Raw genomic sequence first — 25,644 nt, 5'->3', positions numbered from 1 at the left:
CACACCTGAAACAACGCACCTGCAAACCAAAACCATCAGCACCCTGGTACATGCAAGAACTCAACCTCAGAAAAGAGTCATCAGGAAACGAGAGAAAACCTAGCACCGCTCCAGGACTGGATCCGACCTGGCGCTCCTCAAATAACTCCGAGCAACCCGCTGACAACTCAACAGAGCCAAATCCTCCTATCGGAACGCCATAGCATTAGCTGATAACAAAAGCAGAGCCTTCCTCAGTGGTCAAGCACTGCGTCAACCCGCTGCCCTGCCATACCACACTATATCGAGAAATCCACTGCCGTCAACACCTTACCGACAAAATCGGCAAGATTTGCCACCACATAGACGCCAGTTCTGCATTGATGTCCCGCTTTGCAAAATCTCCACACCACATTCAAGACACTCAACAGAGGACCTAGTAGAAACCCTGGCCGCCCTCAAAGCCACATCGTATACAGACATCCGCCCAGCATCCATCTTAAAGACCTTCCCTGCAGAAGCTCTCCTTCCCTACCTGGAGATTATCAACAGCTCCCTAGCTCAAGGCACCTTCCCATTGACACTAAAAACCGAACAAATCCTCCCTCTACTAAAGAAATCACTCTGGTCCTGCCACCCTATAACTATCGTCTCGTCACCCATCTTCCCTTCCTAGGTAAGATGATTGAGAAAGCGGTAGCTGCACAACTGCAGCAACACATCAATGCCAACAATCTTCTCTAAACCTACCAATCTAGGGTCAGACCAAGATGTAGCACGGAAACAGCAACCATACAGGTGGTGCATCACCCCCTCAACATCCTTGATGATGGCCACCCCTGGCTCCTGGTTCGACTCAAACTCAGCTGCTTTCAACACTGTAGACCACCAGGCGCTCAACGACACCCTACATCGGCGCATGGGGTTCAGTGACCTTGTCCTATGCTAGTTCAAGTACTACCTCACCAACCGCGGGCAGTTTGTTCATATGGACTCCTAGATCGCCAATGCTAGCCGTCGCCTTTCAAGTCCTGCAGGGTTCCCTTCTATACCCAGTGATCTTCAATCTATATATGGAGCCGCTGGGGGGCACACATCCATATCCACCAATACACTGCCACACATCGACTCCATCAAGGACATCCATAGACTCAAAACATGCCTCTCGCTGATCCAGTCTTGGATGTCCAGTGCATACCTGAAGTTCAACCACTCCGAGACCGAATTCCTACTCCTCACCCACACCAAACACCCACCTCGCCAACACCAAACACCCAGACATACAGGTCTGGCCATCAACCATGAACTCTGAGAGCTTCTCACTTGAGCTCACCTCATGCGCCAAGTCCCTTGGGTTCCACATCGGCAAACGCCTCTACCTCAAGACACACATAGCTAAGAAAAATCAGCTCTCCCTCCTGCGAAAAGTCAAGCCCTTTACCTCCAGACAGCTTTGGATCCACTGTTCAGGCACTGGTCCTTCTAATTCTGTGTATCCCAAAAATTTGGGCAATGTTATTTTCATCCACCTTAGTTCTCAGCATAGCTATTCAGCCAGCAACAAGAGGCCGGCCAGCTAGACAGCCAGCCAGCTGGCTGGTTAGGTGCATCAAATAATTACAGATCACAACCTCAAGTTGTAGATTATCTGTAAGCACATCTTTCCAAATGCTTCTGTTTAAGGGAGATGCAAAATGAGTGATGTCTCGCTTTAGGTGGTCATACTTTAGAATGTGTACACAAATAGGTGCAACTGAATGCTTTATCCAAAACTGGAAACTGTATCCCATACTTGGAGTTTAACTGTTCTGATAATCATTGGTGAAAAATGTGTGTTTTTTTTAGTTTAATTTGAAGGATAGCCCTTAATCATTGGGGTTTGTTGGGGGTCGCCTAGAAAGGAAGTGCATTTCATTCCATTACCTTAATATCAATGTCATGACCATGGTCTTGCAAAGAAATATTTACATTAAGAGTTACTAATCTATGTACACGTTTATCAAATGTTAACTCAATTAAGACTATTTCAAATCCAGCTGAAATATAAAAATCCTACATTCTTAATGTATTTTTGTATTTAACCCAAAATACTAGATGGTCGCGCCACAGTGCTTTGTTCAAGAGTTTGCCCGAGTCAGTTGTCTGTTGTAAATAAAATGTGTCCTTGATATCTGTTAATTGACCTTTTTAAACCAACCAATTCACTGGCATCATTGGTGTTTTTCTTTGTTGGGGTAAAGGTTTGCCCCTCACTGTGTTTTGGGGTCTAAGTCCTTGGAACCTAGAGAGGCCTACTCCATGTGTATTCAGTATTTGTCTGGCTTGAGTCTAGGACTGTAGCTGTATTACTAGTATTTGCATAACTTTAACATTAAAGAAAATATATGTTGTTGCAATAGTTCGATTGTGATCATTGAATTGCAGGTCTTGTATTGATAAAGCAGTGGGTCAAATCATGGAGTGTTGGTGCCATGCTAAATGTCATGATCTACGGAAGAGTAAGAAAATGAGGATGTGATGAGGCGCAACTTCTGAGCCTTGCTTGAGCATTATCAACTTCCCACATTTGGGCTCAGTTCTGTATCCTCAAGACATGACAAAAGTGGTTTATAATGGTTTTTGACCATTGCCCTAGACATTAACATTGCTTGTTTTCTTAGGGAACGGGATGCTGGTGTGCCTCGCCCATAGCCTCCGGAATATGAGAAGCCAAAAGTCTATCTTGGCCTGGAGTGTTCCAGCCATTACCTGCACAGAAGAACTTTCTCACCAAGGTCTCTGCTCCTCCACTCCAACGAAGTAAGTTACTGATGGGGGAGGGGGGTGGGATACTTGCAACAACCATGACATTGCTCTCACTCCAAAAGGGCCAGCCTCTGTACTTTCCCCGAGCAGCAGCAGGTTGACCGCCTAGCCAACTGTTTCTGTGGATCGAATGTTAGTCCTAGAACCTAGGTCTTCACTAATTAACCCAGACCCTCTATATGTTAGAAAGGGCTGCATGAATAGTTCATCTGAAAGTGGTTTATCCAATACTGTTGTCGTAATCTCTTTAAACGTAGTCCTATACAATGGACCTGTATGGGACATGGGGATAATAAACCTTTCTTGCTGATCTTTCAGTATGGCCCTAGGAAACCCACATGACCATGAATGGAATGACCATAGGACACTTCAAAGGTCGTAAAAGCCAAGCGGGGCTGAATAGGAGGAAGAATGTATTTTCAGGAGTTCAGATTATACTCTTCAGTAGATGGTTAATGGGGTTGGTATTCATTCTCTGCGGCAACTGGGCAACTGCAAGACAAAGACAATGGCCGCACCATCACTATTGCTAACTTGAGTATGAAAAATATTATGAAACGTATTTGTTTTATTTGGTGTAAGCCATAAAACTGATACACACACACACATGTAAAAGGTTTATTAATGCATTTAAATAGCAATTCATCAATATCCAAAACACACAATACATTAAATATACACATTACATAAAATCCTAACTAAACTATGAAGTATTAAGAGTAACCATTCTCAGCCCGACGGCTTGGAAATTAAAGCCAAGCTAAAATAGCCAGAAGTTCGTAAACTTGGTGCGATCCCACATGGTGACCATTAGATGTTCTCTTGGATGAGAACTACTACAACTAATCGAGGAAATCATTTGATCAAATTTAATAGAATAAATGGTATTGTAAATCAAGCTCATGAAGACCGCCTCGGATTGCATGTAACACCTGTCGCAGATGGCACTATAATCATTCCTAAACTCTGAGGGGGTTAAAGGGTTTTCATTGAAATATCAATGGGCCCTGTGTTCGTCCCCCTCTCGTCTCAAGGTAACTCCTCCCTAGCCCAGGTCTCCTTTGCCCCAGGTTGGTCTTTAGTGATTTGTTTCACCCTCACTATGCTAATTGCTAAATGAACTGTGATGTTGACCTAAAGGCCCTTGGCCTCATCTCGCTAACTTCCCTCAGGGACTTCCTGGTCCCTACTCCAGCCAGTTGTTCATGTTGTACTGGCATTTGGGAATTGTGCCTTACAGACACCCTGATGGATTCAGTCTTCCTTTTATCGTGCCCACTCTCGCCTCTCCCTCCTCACTCTGCTCTGCCCCCTCCTCAGGCACTTTCCAGCTCCCTCATGCACTTTGCAGCTCACTCACTCCTCGGTACAACTACTCAGCCACCCTCCTTTCACCCAGTAACATTCATTTCACAATCCCTCCTTACACTAACCTTTTTAACCATACAAACGTGCACACTCGCACTGCATTATCACTGCCAGTGAGTAGCCAATACCTCACCTGCTCCTGAAAATGCCTTGACGCTCCTGCTGATCTCTTGGTCGTAAACCTCCTTCTCTGCCTCAGCTGAATAGCCTGCACTTCCTGCCTCCTGAGAGGGGGAGGTGGGTCTCTTATTACCCCCTCCTGCCAATAGGCCCTGTATTGCCCCCCTAGGATGTGGTGTAAGCAGCAAACGTTCTAAATAGTGGGCTATACCTCTCCCACTTTCTCTTTGTGGGCCAATGTAGAACTGCATTAGCAGCTTGGCTGTGTCCCTTTAGGTAAGTCCTGATGTTATGAGGGTTTTATACCCTTGGCATAGTCTCTGGTGGTCTAAAGGTCCGTTGACAGTGCTAGTTGCTTGCCGCCACATTCTCACAGCACTGCATGGTCTCCATGACCACAGAACTCGGATGGTGTTGCTGCATTGGTGTCTCTTCTCTGCTGGTAGCTGGTGCCTCAAGTCTGGGGAGTTGCTTGATCGTGGTAAGTTTGCGACTTTCTCCAGGTTGTTTCATTTCACACAAGCTTACCCAATCTTTATTGTTTCGCTGTGAATACCTGTCACTCGGAGAAGGCGTAACTTAAAGAAACAAGGGTCGGCACCTAATTATTGTTCCCGGGGGCTGATGCTCAAAGCCGGGAATTGGACATATAGAACAAGAGTATACAGCTACCCATCCCTCTAGTGTCCAGATCAGGTGTCAGCTGTAACCTCTGTGCAGATGGGGAATACATGCTGCACGGATCCTCATTATTCCGGTTACGTAAAACGTTTATTCTTCAATGTTATTTTATAGTGGGATGTTTCTATGAGAAATTTCTGATAGAAACGTCCCACTGTAAAAGAGCATTTAGTGGAGTACATCAAGAATTAACTTTAGCCGCCGGCAATGCTTTGTTTACCAACAACCTATGTAACAACAAAACGCCATCCGGGGGTGTGAGCCTTCCGTACTTGGTAAACAAAGGGTGGTTGGATCTAAAGAGGCTGTATCAGCATACACTTAATGATGACAATTTTCCGAAACATGCCGCGTGTATGACACTTTTGCACTAACCCCACTCGTATCTTATTTGCTATAAAAGTGAATTTGTTTTAGCTATCTCAAACTTTGTGTTATATATGATGAAACATTGAAGAATAAACTTCACTGCAGCATGTAGTCCCCATCTGCAGAGAGGTTATAGGTGACGCCAGATCTGGACATTAGATGTGAGGTGTAGCTGTATATTTTTCTTTACTAGGAGAAGGCAACCAAGACTGGCAAGCATGAGATATAGGAGGTATGGCAGAAGATGTAGGTAGACTGCTCAAAACCATGCTTGCACGGTATGACTTCCTTTCATTGCCGGTAATTTAAACACCAGGAATTTAAACTTGTATGCAATTACAAAATGTTTAGGGGGTGGGAAAGGGCAGATAAGGATTGGGGGGTAGGGAATCGGTAGAAATCGGTGGAGGACGGGGGGGTAAACCACCCCAACCCCCCCCTCAAAGGGAATTCGATGAACATTTTCGTAATTCTGTACACTATTAAATACCAGGCTTTTAAATTGCCAGCAATGAAAGAACATAGAACCGCTGGCACAAGGGGGCAGAAATTGGGACTCAACTGCAACTGCCCATCTCATGGGTAGGATGGGCTCTGTATCTCTCCCAGGTAGGCCTCCCACCCACGGCCGAGAGGGTTTCACATGCCTTCTTCACATGGGCAGGGTACTGGCCTTGTAAAAGACCCATATAGGTAATGGAGCATAAGGTCTCCCCAGCATTAAGACTGTACCAGATGAAACCTCCAAGAACCTCATGATCTAAAAAAGCAATAAATATGAATTGCTCAAAACATACATGCCTGGTATACTCTCCTGCCAGGACTTTCTCAAAACGTGATCCTCAATGTTTGCGAGTCTCAGACTTGCATGGTTTCTCAGGTCGTAACCTTTTCCATGCATTCAACAGTCTCTCTCTCTGCCAGGGTGTCTCGCCCTTTCCAAGCAGCCTTTCAGCTCTTCCCCCGGTGCGTGGTAATTTCCCAAAGCACCGCAGCATCCCACCTTCCCCCAGCTGGGCTCACCAGCGCATTTGGCTGCTTCGCTCTTCTTCGCACTGTACCGTGACTTCTGCTGTTTGCCGGTCATTCAAGAGGATGATCAGCTTCTTTTCCGCTCTATATGGTCACTGCGATCGAAGGGAAGACTATTGCTCTCAGCCCTGCCATTGTAGAGCAGCGGCTTTTCAGTTCCTTCCCTTGGGGGAACGCTGGCAACTCCTTGGCATTGGGGCAGTGGTTTGCCTGCTCCTTCCCCTTCACCAGACTTTGCCTGCCACCACAATCTCCTCGAGATTCTTCCGACGCATACCGCCTGCTTGTGTCGGATATGTGTCTCCTGCGTCAGCTGTGGGAAATCTATATGGCCCGGCATAGCGTGCCTTCTTCCGACAACCAGAGCACAGTGTGGGCTTCGGTGCTCTAGTGATCTTCATAGCTCCATTCCTCCTCGTCCCAGTATTTCTAAAGGACTCGTATACATGGGATTCATAGTTGGCATTCTACAACATCCTGAAAATAGAATGACCAAAACTATCATTAAGCCTTGTGCGCTGTTGCAGGGGATTACTACAATATGCCATCAGGTCATGGGGACTTGGAGGTATCCCTAAAAGGGCTACCATGTCTCATTTGATGGTTGACACCCTCACCATACTCCCCGCCCCTCCCTTAAGATTTCCTTGCTGCCCCCAGCCCCATGTGGTCCTCCCTCATATAGCTGCCCCCAGGGTCAGGATCGGGCAGCGGCTGACATCCCCTGGCCACAGGAGAAAGGTTCCAGCCGGGAAAGGCGTGATGACATCATCCGATTCATCACACTCATTCAGCGACCACCCTAAACAAGGCTGCAGTCAATCGTGCTCTCCAGGAACATGGCTGCTGCTTACCTCTGTCCCCGCCTTGTGCATGTCCAAGAACCTACAAAAATATCCAGCTCAGACACATGGACCCCCTTTTGTGATAGTAATCCACTTTTTCTCATGTACTCTGTTTTTTTTTTATATAGCCCTTCTTTCTGTGGCATTTTATTACACCAACCCTCATGTATTCATAATACCGCCACCCAGTATACATTTGAGCCTGTATGCAGTCTAACCAATTTTATTTTAGTGCATAGTTTAGTGTGTGCGCGAAGAAAGCAGAAAAGCAATTGATAACAATAAATGAGCATCTTAAATTTAACAGTATTCTATTCCTATACATCTGTGGCATGTTCTTTGGTCCTTGCCTTCAGAATCCACATGAATAAGTCCCTTCGCTGCTTACGAAGACGGGCATTTGAGTATTATGGCCCTGAATTGCTCTCCCTTAAGAGCTTTAAAGAGCACACCAAAAAGCAGACAGAGTAATCCATGACCGTGACCACAAGATCATACACAATGTGCTTCTGCAAATTACTCCTGTTGGCGACCTGGCATCTAAAGTATTTGACTATATCATGTCTTCCTCTTCATAACTGTAATTACTTCAGCATTTTATCCACTTTCCTCCACAATTGTTCTACAATACACAATCATGTGTGACGAATTGCAGGTATTCACCCCTTCTCCCCGAGGGGGAAGATCCCCCTGTGAGGCTAGGAAGGGTAACCAACTCTGCAAGACCATACCTAGGGGTTGAGGCAAGTGGGACATCACTTGGAGATGCTCCCCCTTTGGGGACAAGGACTCCTGTTCCTGTGAGGAAATCTCTGAAGTAACTACCATAGACGCGCATATGGGACAGTCTTCCATGGAGAATGTTAGAGGCTTCATGTCTGGCTGCCAGCAGTGTATGGAGAAATCTGTCTGAAGAAAATAAGGGAAATATCCCTTTAACTAAAGATGTGTATTTAAGATCTACGAGTCTGAGGAGGAGAGCCTGATATGCAGGGGAAACCCCCACCTTATCACATATATGGAGGCGGAATCAAGGTAGATTGGGGAGCCCGCAAGTTTTGAAGTAGCAGAGCAGCAGATGGCAAAGTGCCAGAATCCCGGTGTACAGGACCACAAGGAGTGGTATGAACCAGAAGAAAAGGCACTTGGTAGTGGCACGACCACACATGCAGAGTGGTGGGTAGGACGCCCAAAAAAGTGCCGAGGTGGAAAGTCTGAACGCCATCTGAGTAACGGCGTATGTAGACGGCAGGTGCCGATAAGGGGAGACCGAATAACGGCAAAGAGAGTGAGAAACAGTACCCGAGCGAGAGCCGAGCCCTGCAACCTTTCCCCACATCAGGAGAGGTAACTGGGCTGGGGAGGAATAAAGCACAGCTGGAGACTGCTTGGGAATCATAATTTGCATAAAACAATTCATCCCAGTCTTAAGGACGAAACCAGAAAGCTGACTGGTTGGAACTGGGGAAAATCGAAGGGAACACATAATAAATCCGGTAAAGAAAAGAGAAACTTGTGCCAGTACTACGATGAAACTATTGTAGAAGATCCCAGATAAGAAGGGAAGTGAACAAGTGATAGGTTAAGTTATTTATAATGCACCGGCACACAAGTGTTTCTAGGTGTGATAAAACAAGGGAGGAAAGACAGGGAGGACAAAACCAATGAACTTAATAGGCCTTGTATCATTCAGATCGTGCAAGTGCGATAACTCAAGTGCAGTGGGTCTGGGGGAGTGGGAAAGGGATGTGTGCAATCAGGGCAGCATTGCGCTGAGTAAGTGCAGCCAGGGCAGCACGGCTTTGGTTAAATGCAAGAGGGCAGGGGACTGTAGGGTTAGTTACAGCCCCTAGTGTACGGTAGGCCCAGAGGCAGTGCAGGGGGCAACTGGTCTTGGAGGAGCCTGGTAACCAGTGACTGAGGGTAGCCAGGCCAGACCACTAGTCGGCACAGCCGACAGATAATCAGCAGGGGAGAGGGAGAGAGAAAGCAGAGGCTAAAAGGAAGGTCTTCCGCTGCTTCCGGATCTTCGAATGGTCCGGCTCAAGTTTGAGAAGCGCAGGGAGGGCATACCCCCCACTCTCTGCCTGGAGAAGCGTCTGACACTCAGAGAATTAGAGGTGGCTGAGTGAAGGGCTTGAGGAAGGTGTTTAGCAAGAGCGAGTTGGATATTGTACTGGCCACGGCCCCAGAAAGCCTTGTGGACAATGCAGAGGGTCTTTAACTTGATCATTGAAGCCACTGGGAGCCATTGGAGAGATTGCAGGGCTGGAGAGATGTGGTCCCTGGTCTCCAGGCCAAGGACCACTCTTGCAGTCCTGCTCGAGATTAGTTGCAGAGGGTGGAGAGCAGAGGAAGGCAGATTGAAGAAGAGGCTGTTGCTGTAGTCCAATCTAGAGCGAATGAGTGCTCTGAGACATTTAAGCCACTCCTTGTGGGAAAGTGACCCTGGGAACAGGAACCCTGGGAAGAAGGGTAAGCACCCTATATGTGTAAAGTTGAAACGTGCGAGAAGGAAAAGCCTAAAACCTAGAAGGAGAAAAACGGAAGATTAGGCTCACAATTGAAGAGGAAGGAAGAACCTGAAGGCCCAGAGAGTACAATTCACAAAAAAACCTAAAAAGACATAGATACTGTGCAAAAGCATCAACAGAAAGATTGTGAAGAATGTGTGTGATCACAAGAAGAGAAGACATGTTTGTAGGGAAAACTACTACTGTGAGAGGACCATAGAAAGAACCAAAGTTGACTTGAACTACAAGACCAAATAAGAAAGACTATCAGAATGGACTATATTAAATATGTAGTCTAACAAGAAACCTGGATGAAGAGAAGACCAAGGGAAGAAGACATTTACATGGCCTATTTTACTTCAGTTCTATTTAGTGGTAGGGTGGGAGGGAGTTAGCTTGTATGGAGGACAGTTACTTTGGCTTTCCTCTCATCCGATGAGCACTTTCATAGGTAGGGTTTTTCCTTTAGGCATCGGGAGAGATGGGACTTTTTCTTTTAATAAAGATAGTACAAAAATGTCCTCAAAGTGTCAGACTCCTTCTTGCGACCCACCACACAAACCATTGTTTAAAAATGTCCCACTCGACAAACCTCTATGGAAGGGATCAGACTTGTTCTCCAGTCGTTAACAGCCACCATGAGTGCTTCTTGCACACCAGTCTCTGAATTTGTCAATATGCATGTTTCTTCTTGATTGTCAGTGGGATGGGGGGGGGGAATTTATCTTCTGATGGTTCTTTAGCCACTCGAGTGGTGGTCCTGCTTATCATTTATTTCAATGTTTCAACATATCTTTATATGCATTATTTTGGGTGGGTTGCATGTGTCCTTGTCCATCCATGACACTGATTTCATGTGCGATTTAGGTTTCAGCCTACTGGTGGTTGTGGTTGCTGGTCCTTCTGGGTGGCCGGCGGTGGCCCATCCACGTCAATTGATCTGCTTGGCCATTTGCATGAGTGACTGCAGCCTAATTACATACAGCTCAATGTACAAATGGGTTGCAGCCAGGCAGCGTCTGTATACGTAACGTGCGGGGCAAAGCAAACCATTTGTGCATGCAACGTTCATTTACAGGACAGATCCATGTACTGAGCATGAAGAATTTTCGTTAAACAGATGCTAATGCAAAGCACTGCATTTATAAGTGATTTGGGTGACCATACATTTAAGGGGAAAAAAATATCCCGGCGTGTATGGGTGCCTGCGCCCTCCTGGTCGCAACGAACAGTGTGCGCCTAAAAGGGACCTGGCACTGCGCAGAAACGGCCCAACTATAAGATTGTGTAATGCTAGTGTATGCCTGGTTGAGTTCCCTTTATGCTATCCCCCTTCGCAGCCCCTTGACACTCTATGTTGTGTGCCCATCTGCGATCGGGGACCCACATTAAAGTATAGGGTCCTGGAGATTCCTCAGACATGTACTGTTTTTATACATACACTGCATGTAGTCATACTGTTTTATGTGCTCAACGAGTTATTTCAATTTATTGAGATCTATATGCATAACATGATGTATTTTTTTTGTCAGTATATGTTTGTGTATTTTCTATGGATAAGTGTGTGGACCAATTGTACATTTGTGTCGGCCTGCTACCCCTTCCCGAGAGCTACGCCTTGCCTCTCTGACACACTACCAACCTTCAAGAGAGATTTGGCTTTCTTTTTGTCTGGGTGCTTTTCCCCACCATGGCGTTAGTGGTTGGACAGTTGACAATTGTGGGTTGTCCAAAAGTTGACCCTGGTCCTAGACACAGTGATCCACCGCTAGGCTTGTGCCTGAACACACACAGGAGGCGGCCAGATTAATCCGATCCACATAAGTGATGGGGTAGAACAGAGGCAGTAGACGGAGATGGATAATTTCTGGTGACCTACTGGACCACGTCATGCCAGCTTTGTACTGCCTTGCCCTTGTTCTTCCAGCCACTCCTACTACCCATCATGAGCTCTGCAACCAGACCAGCAGTTGGGTTAGTGGCAGACTGGTGTGGGTGGGCAGGCCTGCATGCTTGTGGGGGGAGGCGAGGATGTGTGAGACCATTTGTACTCCGGAATAAATTAGTCAACCAAGCATAAATAGTGGTAACGATTTCTCGTGATCATTGCAACATTACAAATTCAGTAAGATATATTGGTTCACGTTGAACATCTGTCAGTTACTAGGCAACATCGAAATGTTGAGCTTAATGTCAAGGAGGGGGTGGTGGGGTGACCCGAAGTATGGGTAAAGGAATCTGTATGGACGGATGGGTTTTGACTGTAGCGGTTCATTCTCATTAAAACTTGCTGTTAATGGAGCACCCGATAACACGAGATGTTCCTACCGGTGGTTAATTCCAAATCTATTTTGTAATTTCTTTATGCGAATTCGTTACATATTAGCATCTTGTTCAAGGAACTTGAGATTGTTAGGTGAAACTTTATTTGTCTTGATTCAATCGAGCATTTTAATTTGAGCAGAAGTCTCAATTATTGTGCATCATTTCTACACAATATTGGGACGTGATTTAACAGTGGCCTTCATACCAACAGTATTACAAACGTGCTAGGTCAAAAATGTAGTGCGAGCGACCTAGTATATACATTATTTAGAAAAACACAAAGGAGTGACAAAATAACTAAAAGGTTGCGAAATTAATTTCGCGAGTAGTTCAGGGGTAATGGAGCACCCATCAGGTGGGTTTTCAAGTGATCCAATCATTATTGGCACCCTCGGCGGCTGTGGAGCCAATCGCGTTGCTCCAAACCCGGGCTGAATCTACCGATGCAAACCCGGGTTCAGAGCATCCAGAGGGCTCTGTGCATCCACTTTCCCCCGGTGCGGCTGTTCTCTCTCCTCCCCGGCCCTCACCCCCTCCAAACCACCTGACCACCCCAATCCAACACTCCTTACCTCTGGTGTGGTTCCTCAGCCCGGACCGCATCGCATTCCTGCTTTAGTGCCGTGGGAGATGGGCTCCGAGCGGAGCCCCGCCTTCCATTTTCATGGCAACCCTGCCTGACTCTCCCTGGCCGCTGCTGCCAACGGAACAGCGCGGCCAGTATTTTAAATTTTGTTCTGTATTGCTATTGGCACCTCAAGGGTTTGACTCTGGGTGCTAACGGCAATAATCCCACTTTCTGCGGGCTACACCGGCCTGGTAACGACACCAGGGCACAGCGTTAAATCCCTCGATTTGGTCGGGCCTGTAACTGGCCTGTTTTGTGGTCATTTTTCTTTTGTCTGATTCATATCCGTTTCTTGTCCAGGGAGGGGCGACCCCTTGAAACCAAAGTGTTTCCTCCGTTTTTCTAAATAGACTGGAATGCAGATGATTTGTGTCGTATTTGTAAGAAAGAGCCCTTACTCCCCTTGCCCCCCACCACACCCAGCCTCCACTTTCCAATAACATGGTTCCTAAGCAGTTTGTTTTTTGGGGTTATTCGCATTAGCTATATCAATTCTCCTTTTGTCATCCTCTACAGGGTGAAATACTGGCCAGCATGCTAGGTTTTGAACCAACAACTCAAACAGTGCTGTCATGAGGCGGGCTTAACAGACAACTCGTACACAAAGCTGAGGTTTAGTTCGAGGTCAACACGGAGTACAAGGTGGGAACGAGTGATTCAACGTAAAAAAAAACGGTCTGCTTGGCACTGTCCTATCCATCAGCACAAAACTAACTTTTTGCCACCACATCACAATTTGAATCCCGTCTGTTAGTGGCTTTGGGTAACCCCTAGTCTTGGTAGGGTGGGGCACCTCTCTTGCTTTTGCCCATTATGGAGTGATCTGCCATCCCAACTTTTAACTTTCTTGGACTTTGAGTTCCCTTCTCACGAGTTGTAGGGAAAGGCCCAGATTAGCAGGTCATACAGGACCTAAGGAACGAGGTAAAGAGAACCAGCATTGACCAAGGCAACTGTTTCGGAGTTTGTGTATGTATGATGTCGGCATTTGCCAGACACTGCCATAATGGCATTTCCTGGCCATAAAATGGGAACAGCTGGAAAATGGTGAAAGTACCATGGATTATGAATTCAGTGCCTTGTATGTCCCATCTAATGCCTATCCACTATTCAAAACTGTTGGTTTTGCCAGTGATCGTTTATAACAGGACATCAGTGCAGGGAACATCGTATTGCCTGTGAAAAAAGTGGCTGAAAGCACACTTGGTTTAAGACCTTTTTTAAAAAAAATACTCTAGGAGCTAATTTACAGCAGCAATAAATCCATACCTTTGCTTAGAAATAACAATGGCTGGTCCTAATAAAGCACGACATTTGATGGGATTGTGGAATTGAGCCAGCTCAGAGAGGCCTGCAGTGTTATAGGTGTGGACAGGCAGGAAGTAGGTGGGGGCGGCATAAGCATTAGCATGCCTGTGGGCAGTTATTGGTTTGGGGGGGGGGGGTAAATAACCAAACGTGTCGAAAGGCCGCGCCCCCTCCTTGTATCCTATCCACATCCTTTCTGTACTCCAATGCCCTCCCAAACAATGTTTGTTGCCGTGTTCGTCCACTTAAAAACCACAAGTTTCAATGTTCATACCTTCTTTGGACTAATTGAAAAGATTTAAAAAATGAAGGGCGAAGCCCATTCTGGTAGTTTAACAGCGTTTAGCATTCAAGGCTGGGATACAAGGAATGCAGGTCTGTGCTGTCTATCAGTTGCAAATCTACACAGCAGAGACATTTGTTTGCAGAAAGCAGTTGGAAATATGGCACTATTGAGTTTCTCAAGTGTGAAGTAGTACATTCACACTTGAGAAGTGCTTTCTTAGAGGCGACTGGGGGGCTACTGAATTGGAAAGCATGTATAGTTCTGTTCATGGTGAAATGTCTTAAAATGTGTGGGGGTGTTGAGAAGGAAGAGAAAGCATGTTGCAATGTAAGCATTGACCCGGTACAATCTGATTGCTGTATGCTTCAATGAAGTGTTGTATGGTAAGGACACAAGCACTGATCCAACTGGTTACTCTGCATGAAAGATTTACAGCTCAAGCTCTCACCTTCTACCCGAACTAGAAAGTGGAAGGCGCTGCTGCTGAATTAGGTGGGTTGGTGTCAACTCTTCACCACTCTCTCCTACCCTTACCACCTCACCATACCCCTAAACCTACCAACTACAGACTTGCAGAACACCAGCACACAAACCTTGAAGCTTACAGCACACAAAGGCCATGCACATCCACACACGGGCAACAATATCATACTACCTGCCTCACACAGCTGATCTAATAGCATCATCACACTTCAACTTGCAGGCTCCAAGCGACCATGCGAATGACAAAAGCTGAGCTATAGCAACACCCTGTGACCTATGAGAACATTAAAACTCAACCCTCGAACACACCTGTAAATGTGTTTACACAGCCAGATGTTCACATAATTGTCTGTATAAGTGTACTTTTTTTTATTTATAACCTGATCTTAAAGCTTTTTGCATCCTTTTATTATTTATGTTATCACTTTAAAGTGTTCTGACACCTATTCCAGGCAATCTCTCTGATGGAAACATAGCTGTGGTTCATTTTTCTTCCAGTGCTTGCTTTGATGATATTGGCTTTTTTTAAATGTTAATTGTCTGCTTATCAGAGAAATGCTGTTTGCCTCCCATTACAATCCTGTCCGAAAAGGTCTTGCCACCTTAAGTCGTCGATAACCTTCTAGCCTGTGTAAGGGTGAAGTTGCCAACACAGTAAATCGTTCAAACTGCATTGATCCTTGCTAGAGATTACTACGAGCTGCCTGCTAAGTGTTATGGGAGGCAGGAACCTTTGTTTCAAGGGAAGGGCTTCTTGCAATTTGCGAATCGCAGTCACTCAATTCAACTTCCGTGGATGCTGGTTGGCAGCATGAGAGATGCCGCAAAGCTCACTCAAACATGCTTAGGTGCTGTGTTCAGTGGCCAGCTGGGGCATTTGACTACCGCGGGAAGGGCCAGTCAGTCCAAGGTGTTTGTCAGGGATTCGGTTGGTATTAGTCAGGTGCCAGAACCCGGCTTGCTTCTCCCAGAGATTATACCCTGCCGACTACTACAAGCTCAAAACTTCCAAACTAATGTGTTCTCTGGGTGGAGTCAGCAGATGGGTGGTTGGACAATCCAAAGGAGCAAATAATGTTTCCAAGGGAGGAGGTGTAGAGGGCTCTGGTTTTGTATTTGTGTAGGTAACTTCTATTGTCTGTGATGGCATTATGCCAACAAAATACATAATTGATTGAACATGGCTTTCTCTACAGAATAGGGAGTCTCTGCTCCTTGATCCTTTCTCACTTACCGTTTACCGGCCATGAATCGTTAGCTGGTCAGAGGCCTCTGGCAGACTTCAACACATTGCCACACTTGTATTTTGTGGTCTTGACTACAAAAATGTGCTGGGATGGAAAATTGAACTTTGTAATACTCTGACTTCTTTGACTGCAAGAACATGCCAGTTGTCCCCCCACCCTCCCTTCTAAACCCTAAAGAACTTGAGTGTGCAGTGTTTGGGGGAACCCTAAAATAAATTTTATATCTAGGACTCGTGTTAATCTATGAATTGGATGTTTTCATTCAACTGTTTTAGTACGTGGGCTTCATTCGTGCTTCTACCTTTTTGGTGTACTTTTCCTGGGGGATGTGCAGGTGTACGCCACCCCAACTGGAAACTCATTTATCCAGACCACTCTGGGTTCCCTATGACTTTCTCGCAAATTCCATCCAGTTTGGTTGGCATTCTGGGATGTAGGATAAATAAATCTGGTGACTCCTGATTCAGGGTAATTTAACGCACTGCAAATAAGATATAGAATTATTTTCATTTTAGGTACTTTTTATGAATCCTGGAAGCCCTAATCCGGCATTGCCTTACAACAACCGTTGGACAAGAAACAGGCTGGTTTCCTTACCCGTTTTATTCAGAATATAGAGTGATGGAATTTCTCAAGTGATCCCACGAACCATGCAAGGGATTTACCCCTGCAAGCCACACTGTCTGCAATACATCATTCTTTCAGTTGCCTTATAAATTATTGAACACTAGAGTTCAATTAATCATTTATTCCAATCAAGCACTTCCCTCACAATCCACAGGTGAATGAATTTTCAGAATAAAGATGAGCAACATTTATTTGGATTTAAAAGCTCAAACAGAATCCAAACAGTGTTTCATGGGAAATCGCTAAAATCATGTACTGGGGGAATCTCAAAAACCATGTTACAATCTCCCTTACACAACCTATTATGATGGGGTGTTAAAAAAAAAAGGTTTGATTCTTAATTTATTTCTGATATTTTTCAGAATATAAAACAGTCCAAGCATATAAATTTAAATGACAACTGTATTCATTGACTAAATTATGCTTCTATATATTCTCCAAAATGTCGGGCTCTTCAAATAAATGAATTGTATTTTCAATCTATACCTAGAATATCTGGGGACAATGGACCCTGCTCACTTTCTTTTAGTGACTCTGGTCCCTTTTAACAGTGGCGCTCCAGTTCAATTGGTTTGTCTGGGAAATGGGATTCAGTTACGTAATTGGCTACAGCATTCACAACAAATTAGATCTCTAAAAAGTCCACTCTGTGGTATCCGTTAACTATGCGTCACAGATTGAGTGCAGGCAGAGATCCATCATGATTGCACCGAAAGGTTTCCATTTTATTTGTTTGAATTCACCAAAGCACAAACACGTTACAACTATATTCTGATTCCCATTGATATAAATTTAATCCGTTACTCAAATATACTGGGAAATATGAAGGGGATATGGGATTTATTTTAATTCTGTATAAAATCAATAAAATTTCTCAGGGCATCTATACTCACTTTGGTTCGGCCTCTCTCGACTTCAGGCAGCAGTCCCTCTTTGAGCAGCTATCCCATGATATGGCTCATGAAACCCTCTCGGTCTCCTGCTCTGGGATTCTTTCTGCAATCCGTCCCAGTGGATAAGGTCTTCGATACAATCCCATCTGCTTTCTTCCTCAGCAATACTGTACGTGATCAATCCAAGTCGTTCCCAGATTTTTCTATTGGCTCTTTTCTTCCAATATGTTCTGAGCTTCTAGTTTGAAAAACCCACCCTTAACGGGTTTGGGCTCCCATGTAATTCCCCTTGATTAAGCATACCATTCATTGCTTTCCTTGCTGAGACAAAGCTATTGAAACTGCCCCCCTTTTTGTCATTGCCTGTCTTGGTTGAGAACACTGGCAGGGCAGGTCCCAGATTTGAGTTTCAGTACCATTTCTCCATGAGACCACCCTTCCCAATCGTGTGCCAGCATACCGCATTAAACGATCAAATAATTGGGGTCTCCAGAAAGTTGGGTTTTACCATGGTCTTCACAATATAGAAATAATATATTCATATGTTGTTCAGTTTGGGTTGCTAAATGCAATTTGTCTGGGCTTTTTAGCATGTCAAATATCAGATATACATTTTTCTTATTTATAAGCTGAGAAGAGGTACAGTACAAATGAGAATTAGATATTTAATTCATATTTGGTCTGATCAAGCTGAAATGCTTGCTTTTCCTGTGCTCATTTCAAAACGAGTTAGATGATTTTCATAAGTCCTATTTTAAACCAGCCTCCATGGAATGAATAGTACGTTTTATCATTCAGAAGAGAAACCATTTAGCTACACGCGTTGCTGTTCTCCAGAGTTATTGAAGTCTCATGTAATCGGGCGTCTGGACTCGTTGGGTTTGAGGATCCATTATTCTGACCATCTTTGTGGTTTGACATTTTCCACCATTATGTTTTGCAAGCACCTGTGTATAATTGGCTATTCCGTATTTGGCAAACAGTCCCTGGCCTTTCCGGTCACTTGATACAATGGGGCAGTTTCTTAAGAGCTCTTGATGGGTGGTAAGATTTCAGCTGTTAAATCTGATTGGCCATTTATTGCCAACCTAGTGAAAACATCACCATGAAAATCATTAATTTGGCTAATTTTGCTTTTAGGGAGTTAAACACCAGAGATAAAATTATTAAGGTATTCTGCTCTCAAAGGCTGATGTCAACTTAATCGCACATTTCTCAAGTCTTAGGAATTCTTGTCACTGCCATGCACAGCTTGTAAAATCATTGTTGGTACTTTTGGCAGAACCACCTAGAAGGTGGCATCTGTTTCTTTGTGGCATACAAAAGGTCAAACATGGGACACTTGCTACTGACAAAATCCTACATTCGCCTTGCACACCGCACATTTATAAATGAGGGTTTATGTCAAAACCACTAGAATAGGAATTCACCTCTGTGTATTGCCTTCTCATAAAAGCCCTGAGGCGAAAGGGCGAGGAGCTTCTTTTTTGGCTGCTGGTGGAACTGTTGGGATTATCCCTCTCAGACTGCATAATACATTTGACAAGACTACGCATCTGCATCATTTGTCGCACATTGCAGCGTTGTAGATTAAGGAGACCTGTAACTTTAAATTTGCACGAGCATGATACAGGAAGCGCAATGGCATCAGCTGTGCTTATAAACCTGCCCATACCACCCTTGCAGCGTAAGCCCTGAGGCGAAAGGGCGAGGAGCTGCTGTTTGGTGCGTTAGAGGAAGGGGAACTCCCTAATCGTGTGAATGAGAGGATGAATCAACACCCGTAGCCAAAGTACAGCTGGAATAAAGATCCAGTACCGAAGGCCGATTGTCGTTATTGAATCAAGGTAAGCTCACTAACAAATGACTCCGTATTAGCTCATAAATAAAAACACTTTTGCTCTCTTCCAGCAATGATCCTTGCATACATCATTTTAAAAGCAGTGTTAACTAGCACTAGCGAACCTGCGTTCAGTTTCTCTGTTGATTGATACCTTCCCTATTTGTTTTGAGTTGCAGTGCAATTCTGAGAAGGCTCTGGGTTAGGTTGCCTCTGTGAAAACACTTATTGTAAAGCCGAGGCTATGGAACTGCGCAGCACACTGATGTTGGACAGGACGAAGGCCATGGAAGGGGATTGCTCCTATTTATTGGATCCAATAGCAGCGGTCTCTCACTCTGCTCTACTCGCTACACTCCCCCCCTGCCCCGAAACAGCCAAGTAACAACTCTAGCACAAGTGCACGCCAAAGCCTTGCTTGTTCAACCGAGGGAAGGAGAAGCAGAGCAGAATGCACAAGCCGTCTATGTACAACAATGGCAACGCGGGTTAGAATACACAGTAACGACCACGAAGATATACAAAAAAAAAATCAAGATCATTTTGGAAGAATGAGGAATAAAAGCCTAAATGGTGTGGGGGGTAAGTTAGAACCATCATGGGTCGTCCCACTAAATTTACAAACCCCATTATCAAGCACAGAAGTCTATCCCCTGTCTGTGAGAATGGGGAAGGCCTCGGACACCTTGACCATTGGAGTAGAGAACCTGTATTTTACCCAGACAGATGTTTCACCCGAGAAAGCGGTCCCAAGAGGATCTAAGGGGACCGAAGTCCCTCCACAATCGGGGACCATCACAGATACAGATTATCTCAATGAAGGCTTAGAACTTCGTGCTGAATTCTCTAGTCTCAGTTTTTGAACTCCTGAAGTCAGAAGTACAATCCCAAGCAGGCATACTTCTGGAGCTAACAAACGAAATGGCAACGTGTGAATCCACGCTGGTGGGCTTGGGATCTGCCATCAACACTAACAACATTCCATCGCTGGGAGAAGTGAGACTCAAACTGACCAAACAGTGCCTAGACATCTCCTCAACCTCTCCTCGATTTGCTAAACCTTAAGAAAAATAGCTGAATAAGATAACGGGCTCTTAAGTGAGGTAACTCAGTTGTTGAAATTCAAATCATCTCCGCAGGAAGAGGTGGAAGAGCACAATATTGCTCTGAACCCATATTTTGATAACACTATCGGGATCCACGTTGGAGGAATTTCAGAGATTGGCAAATATAGCAGAAGAAGAGATTGAAATAACCGTGGAAAATTCCCAATTGCAATCCGGGGGGATACTAGCTAAGCAGACTTAACCTGACTTAACTTGCAAATCGTCAAATGGCCAGAGCTACAGAGGTCATAGGAAAATGATAATGCGACATGCCGGAAAAAAAAGATCGAGAACTTCTCATTCAAGACCAAAGAGATACCATAAAAAAAATCAAGACCTAAAAGTAACTATTGTCGCCAATGCAGGACCAGATATTCAGTCAAAAGAGAACCTACTACCTGTTACTGTAGGCGACCAAGGGAATGAAAGGAATTAAACTTGTACTATGACCAGCTCATCGAAACCCTCTATGCTGCCCACTGAAATGAACAACTCTGGCAAAACCGGGAAAAGCTCAAAAAAATTCCACAATAGTCACTGACACACATCAGAAGATAAAATACCTCAGAGGGTCCACCAGGGCAAAATAAGCCTTCATAACTGGAAACTATGGGCAACGGTCAGAGCATAAATCCATTAATCCCAAAATGCTCAGGAAGAGACCTTCTGGTAGAAACAAGATGGGCTCAAATATTTCTGCAGAAGAAGCCTCTACCGTTGAAGCAGACTGTTGTGCTGAACAAGGCTCGAGCCTCGCACAGTGAAGCCAAGATGAAGTTGACCCCAATATTTCTCTCAGCAGGCAAAAGGGTCGCAAACAAATCTTTGGCTGGGCAAGAATGTCCAATACCTATTTTAATATCGGAATTGGATCAAGGCAGTCCGTCCATAAGACTTGGCATGCGGAATGGGCTAGGGAAATCTTCAATGATCACCCAGCTAACCCAAGAGGGGTCCAGCATCTCATCTCATGTCGTTGATCGGTCACCTGCATCGACGCAATGGAAGACATAAAGGACTTTGCCCTTCCAAGAGTCTGGTTAAGACTTCGAACGAACCGAAACATCATAACTCACTTAGCAGATGTGTGATATTAGGGGTCTTCAAAAAAGTAAAAAATCTATCTATTTTCTACAGATATTGAGACTAACATTCCCCCTGGCCCAAGACCCTTACTTTGTGGAAGTTGCACTTATCTCGACGAGAGCAAAGACAGCCATCCTGAATGCATCGAGAGAGATGGAGTTCCAAGGTCTGCAAGTCTCTATCAATGAGTCAAGGGGTTGTGCTCAAGACCATCCTATTAGTAAAGAGGTTACTAAGATCAAACATCAAAAGGGGGGCAATCCCCAGGTTGTAGCAAACAATGATCAAAGAGGGGGAAGTGAATGGTCTTAAAATAAGGAAAATGCATTAACCCTCCTGTCATAAATTCTCTCCCAGCTTCTCCAGAAGCTGGGAGTAGGTACCCAGCAGCTTTAGAAGAAAGGGATTGAACCTAGTGAGTTGGAACACGCGGGGTTCCAGTACTTTTAAAGCCAGGAACATGCGGGGCTATTTGTTCGAATTTTGTGACGTAGTACTATTGCAGGAAACATGGCTGAGAAACAATTTTGATATTGAAGGATTTACAATGACCTGTTTGCCAGTCATACAAAAAGCAAAAAGGAGACCCCTAGGTGGCCGGCTGATGGCATTTAAAAACCAAGCATTCAATAGTGTCATCCCAATTTTTATGGATGTTCATGGAATTCAGGCCTGTAGAGTCCATCTAAACTGTGACTCCTTCGATCCTATCTGGGTGATTATTAACATCTACTGGAACCCTGCCTGTTCAGAACTTCAACCTTTCCTCGTGTCTCCGCCTTCAATGTTGGAAATAATTAAAATGGGCTCCGGGGGGACTAATATTCTAGCTGAGGACCTAAATACAGAGTGTGTGCAGCCATAGAGGGGCATAGCAAAGCCGTCCGCTCAAAAAATTAAAAAAAACAGGAGGACTTGGATGTATTTTCTGGAGTCCTGGGACCTGAAGATGTTAAATGGAAGCGCAGAGGGTGACTCAGGACCATCTACTACCTGGCACAGAGGAAAATCCTCATCAGTTTTGGATTATATTTTTTTTATTCCAGCACCTTTACCTGTGTCCCTCAACCTTAGAAATAAAACGGGACGCTGGGAGCGATCATTGCAGTTTAGAGCCATCTTTTTCCGATCTTTCCACCCGGTCTTCAAATGTAAACCAACAGGCTTTAATAGAAAAGAAAGGGAAAATTAGGCTCGTGAAATATAGGCAAGAGGGTTCAAAACTAAATTCTCAATTAAACAAGGTACCCAGATTTATTTGTGAGACTTAATGCCACCTGAATAACTTTACTAAATTTATCTGGACCGCCTCAGCGTCGAGCTATTCGGCAGTAAGAAATATACAAAAACATGTCCATAGTTTTGACAAGGAGACACAGAAAAGGAAAAGAAATCTCAAAGATTCTGCGAAAGTTAAAATCAGTTGGGTTGCACCTAGAAACATACAACGCTGAAGTCAAAAGAGAAAAATCCTATAATAAATCTGGGTCAGAAAACCATAGCTTCTGGACTGCAAAGGGATGCGGAACAGATGTTGAATCTCCTGAGAGAAGGGAATACTAGAAACATTTTTGGTCAGTCGTCAGTCACTTAGAAGCTGGAGCTAACAGTTACCTGTGCAATTTAGTTCCCGAATCAGGGTGGGCGGGTGCAACACCTATCGGAAACATTTAGAGATCCTAGAGGCACCTATTTTGGGACTTTACCTAACACTCCCTAGCAATTAACATTCAACGAGGGGGATATTGAAGACATCATTTTCAAATCTAAAGCAGCGGGCCCAAATGGCCCAAGTTATCAAGTTCTTAAAAATGAGCCAAAAATGTGGTCCAGCTTACTTTTTTTCTTTTTTTTTTTTTTTTTTTTTTTTTGTGTTTTGGGGAGATCTTCGGGAGCCGAATATTCCCACCCTCCTTGAAAGTTGCCCTGGTTATACCTATTTTTAAGGGAGGTGACCATCGAGCTGCGGCAAATTATCGACCGATCACCCTGCTCGACATAGAAAGCAAGATTTTTTAAGAGTTAAATGGAAAAAAGATCCATTGACTGGCCTATGCAGACAACATTGTTTTGCTGGATAGAACAGCTATTGGTCTCCAGCGACTACTGACCAAATTGGGTGAATATGCAGGATTGAATGGAGCATCAATAAATCCCCTCAAATCGAATTTTAGTCTTCAGACATCCACAGAAGAAGATCCACTATTCAAACTGGTTTCTAGATGGCCAAATTATACAAAGGTTGGAGGAAGTGAAATATCTGGGTTGTAACCTCTATACCTCCCCTGCCCTCCATAAAGTGGAAGCTGAGGTAGCCTCTAAGATATCACAGATTGCATCCCAAATGCTTAAGTTAAACTTCAAGTATTGCAAGTTCTCCATTTTGGCATTGATCAAATTTGACTTGGCAAAATCGGTTCCCATGATTTTATATGGCCTGGAGAGTAAGCGTCGGCTCTGTCCCATAAACTGGAGTGTGTTAGAGGGTCAGCTATGGAAGAGGACTTTATGCCTTCCCACATGTACCCCGAGTTGGAGCCTTAGATTTGAACTTGGTCTTAAATCACTAGGATGTATGGCAAATTGGAAGTTGATGTTGCTTTACCGGGAGATTGTCACCCGGCAGAGCACCACTCTATATGGGGACATCAGACACCAAATGGAAAAATCCAGATCGCCCATTTTAACCGCTCTCGAAAGCAGAGTGAAGGAGTCTCTGGTTAAGGCCAATCTGGGTGTAGAGACCCTTATAGCCAATCCATTAAAGGTTAAGAGAGAGTTGGAAATTAGTGATTTGAGAAAACCGTCTTACTTTCTTGATTGTTTCTATCCAATCCTTTCCTTTAGGAGAAAAGAGGCTGTCTCTCTCACTACCTAATGAAATTTCCAGATAGGTCGGTAGGAAACAACTTTTTAAGGATCAGCCTAAACTTAGTAGACTGTGGTGAGGTGCTGGCAAGGCGACACCAAGGAGGCAGAGCTATACAAATGTGTAGAACCTGTGAAATTCCATCAAACTATAATTAAGGCACCTACTGATGGAGTGTGAGGGAACATGGAATGTACGTTTTAGCGTTCTGAGATTTGTTCTACATGAGGAAGGGCTCCTCGCAGAATATTTTTGGAATAGACTGAGTTCCGGTCATCCCATCGCCTTGACATCAACGGTGGTTCAAGTCTTAATGATATTCATACAATTATTTTACAAAGCTTTAAGTCTGGGAAACAGAAGATCGGAGAATCAGTTTAGTTAAACATTGAGTTTTCATGATTGTAATCAGTGTTTTTACTAGTTATTTTTGTTTTTTCTTTTATCTATCTTTCTTATAAGTGATTGTAAAACACTGTCACGTAATAGATTTTTTTTACCCTTATGATTGCATTTTGTATCATTTGCAAAGGTTTGATGTAGAACCAAATACAAATAAAAAAAAGAAAATAAAAAAAGCTACATTGTTATGGGATTAGAACTATGTTGGTTAATGATTTGCATTTTTATTAAAGTTCCAAACACTTAATTTCCTGTCTCCTGGTTTGCATTTTGTGCATTGAATGCCCAACACAAACCTCTTATGGGACTCCATAACCAGCATGTTCGACTAATTGGAATGTTTCTTTCTCAAATTGTCAAAGCAGCCTGCCTCTTTTTGTTCTTCAGAGTATGTGCTTTATAAAAGGGCACATATTTGCCAGTCTGGTCATGTCCTGGCACATGTTGCAACTGGTCATTTCACTGGGAAAGACTCTGACCAGGACTTATTTTGTCATTTGTATAGCGCACCTACCCTAGAGGCATCTGGGTGCTGGTTTTCGGAAAGAGTATGCAACATAAGAAAAATGGGAACATGTGTGATGATTCTGAAATAATGCATATGGTTAACAGTTGTGATCATGGTAGTTATTACGGGGTGGGCTGTGAAAAAAGCTACTTTTGCTGATCTTGTGTGAAGAGCCAGGGTTTGAGGCTTTTATGGAAGAACCAAAAAGAGGCTTCTGGTCTCAAGGTAGTTGAAGGGCGTTCCAGTGTGTGGCTGCTACCACGGGGAAGCTACGACCGGTTGAATCTAGGGATGTTAAGTAGGTGCGAATGGGCAATTGCAGAT

At 44.3% G+C, this 25,644-nt stretch overlaps 1 protein-coding gene across 2 annotated transcripts in view; it reads left to right on the top strand.

Moving 5' to 3' along the window:
• LOC138497992 (protein brambleberry-like) overlaps nt 1-25,644 on the top strand; it is a 297,213-nt gene that overhangs the window by 220,848 nt on the left and 50,721 nt on the right. For both annotated transcript variants that reach the window (XM_069621767.1, XM_069621768.1), the window contains exon 9: nt 2,640-2,778. In XM_069621767.1, the coding sequence (XP_069477868.1) occupies nt 2,640-2,778 (139 nt within the window). The remainder of the gene's footprint in view (nt 1-2,639; nt 2,779-25,644) is intronic.

Source organism: Ambystoma mexicanum, chromosome 5q (genome assembly GCF_040938575.1).
Source record: "Ambystoma mexicanum isolate Mex_15411 chromosome 5q, UKY_AmexF1_1, whole genome shotgun sequence".
NCBI classification, from domain to species: Eukaryota; Metazoa; Chordata; class Amphibia; order Caudata; family Ambystomatidae; genus Ambystoma; species Ambystoma mexicanum.
Note: the sequence above shows the minus strand (reverse complement) of the source record. Positions and strands in the feature narration are given on the sequence as shown.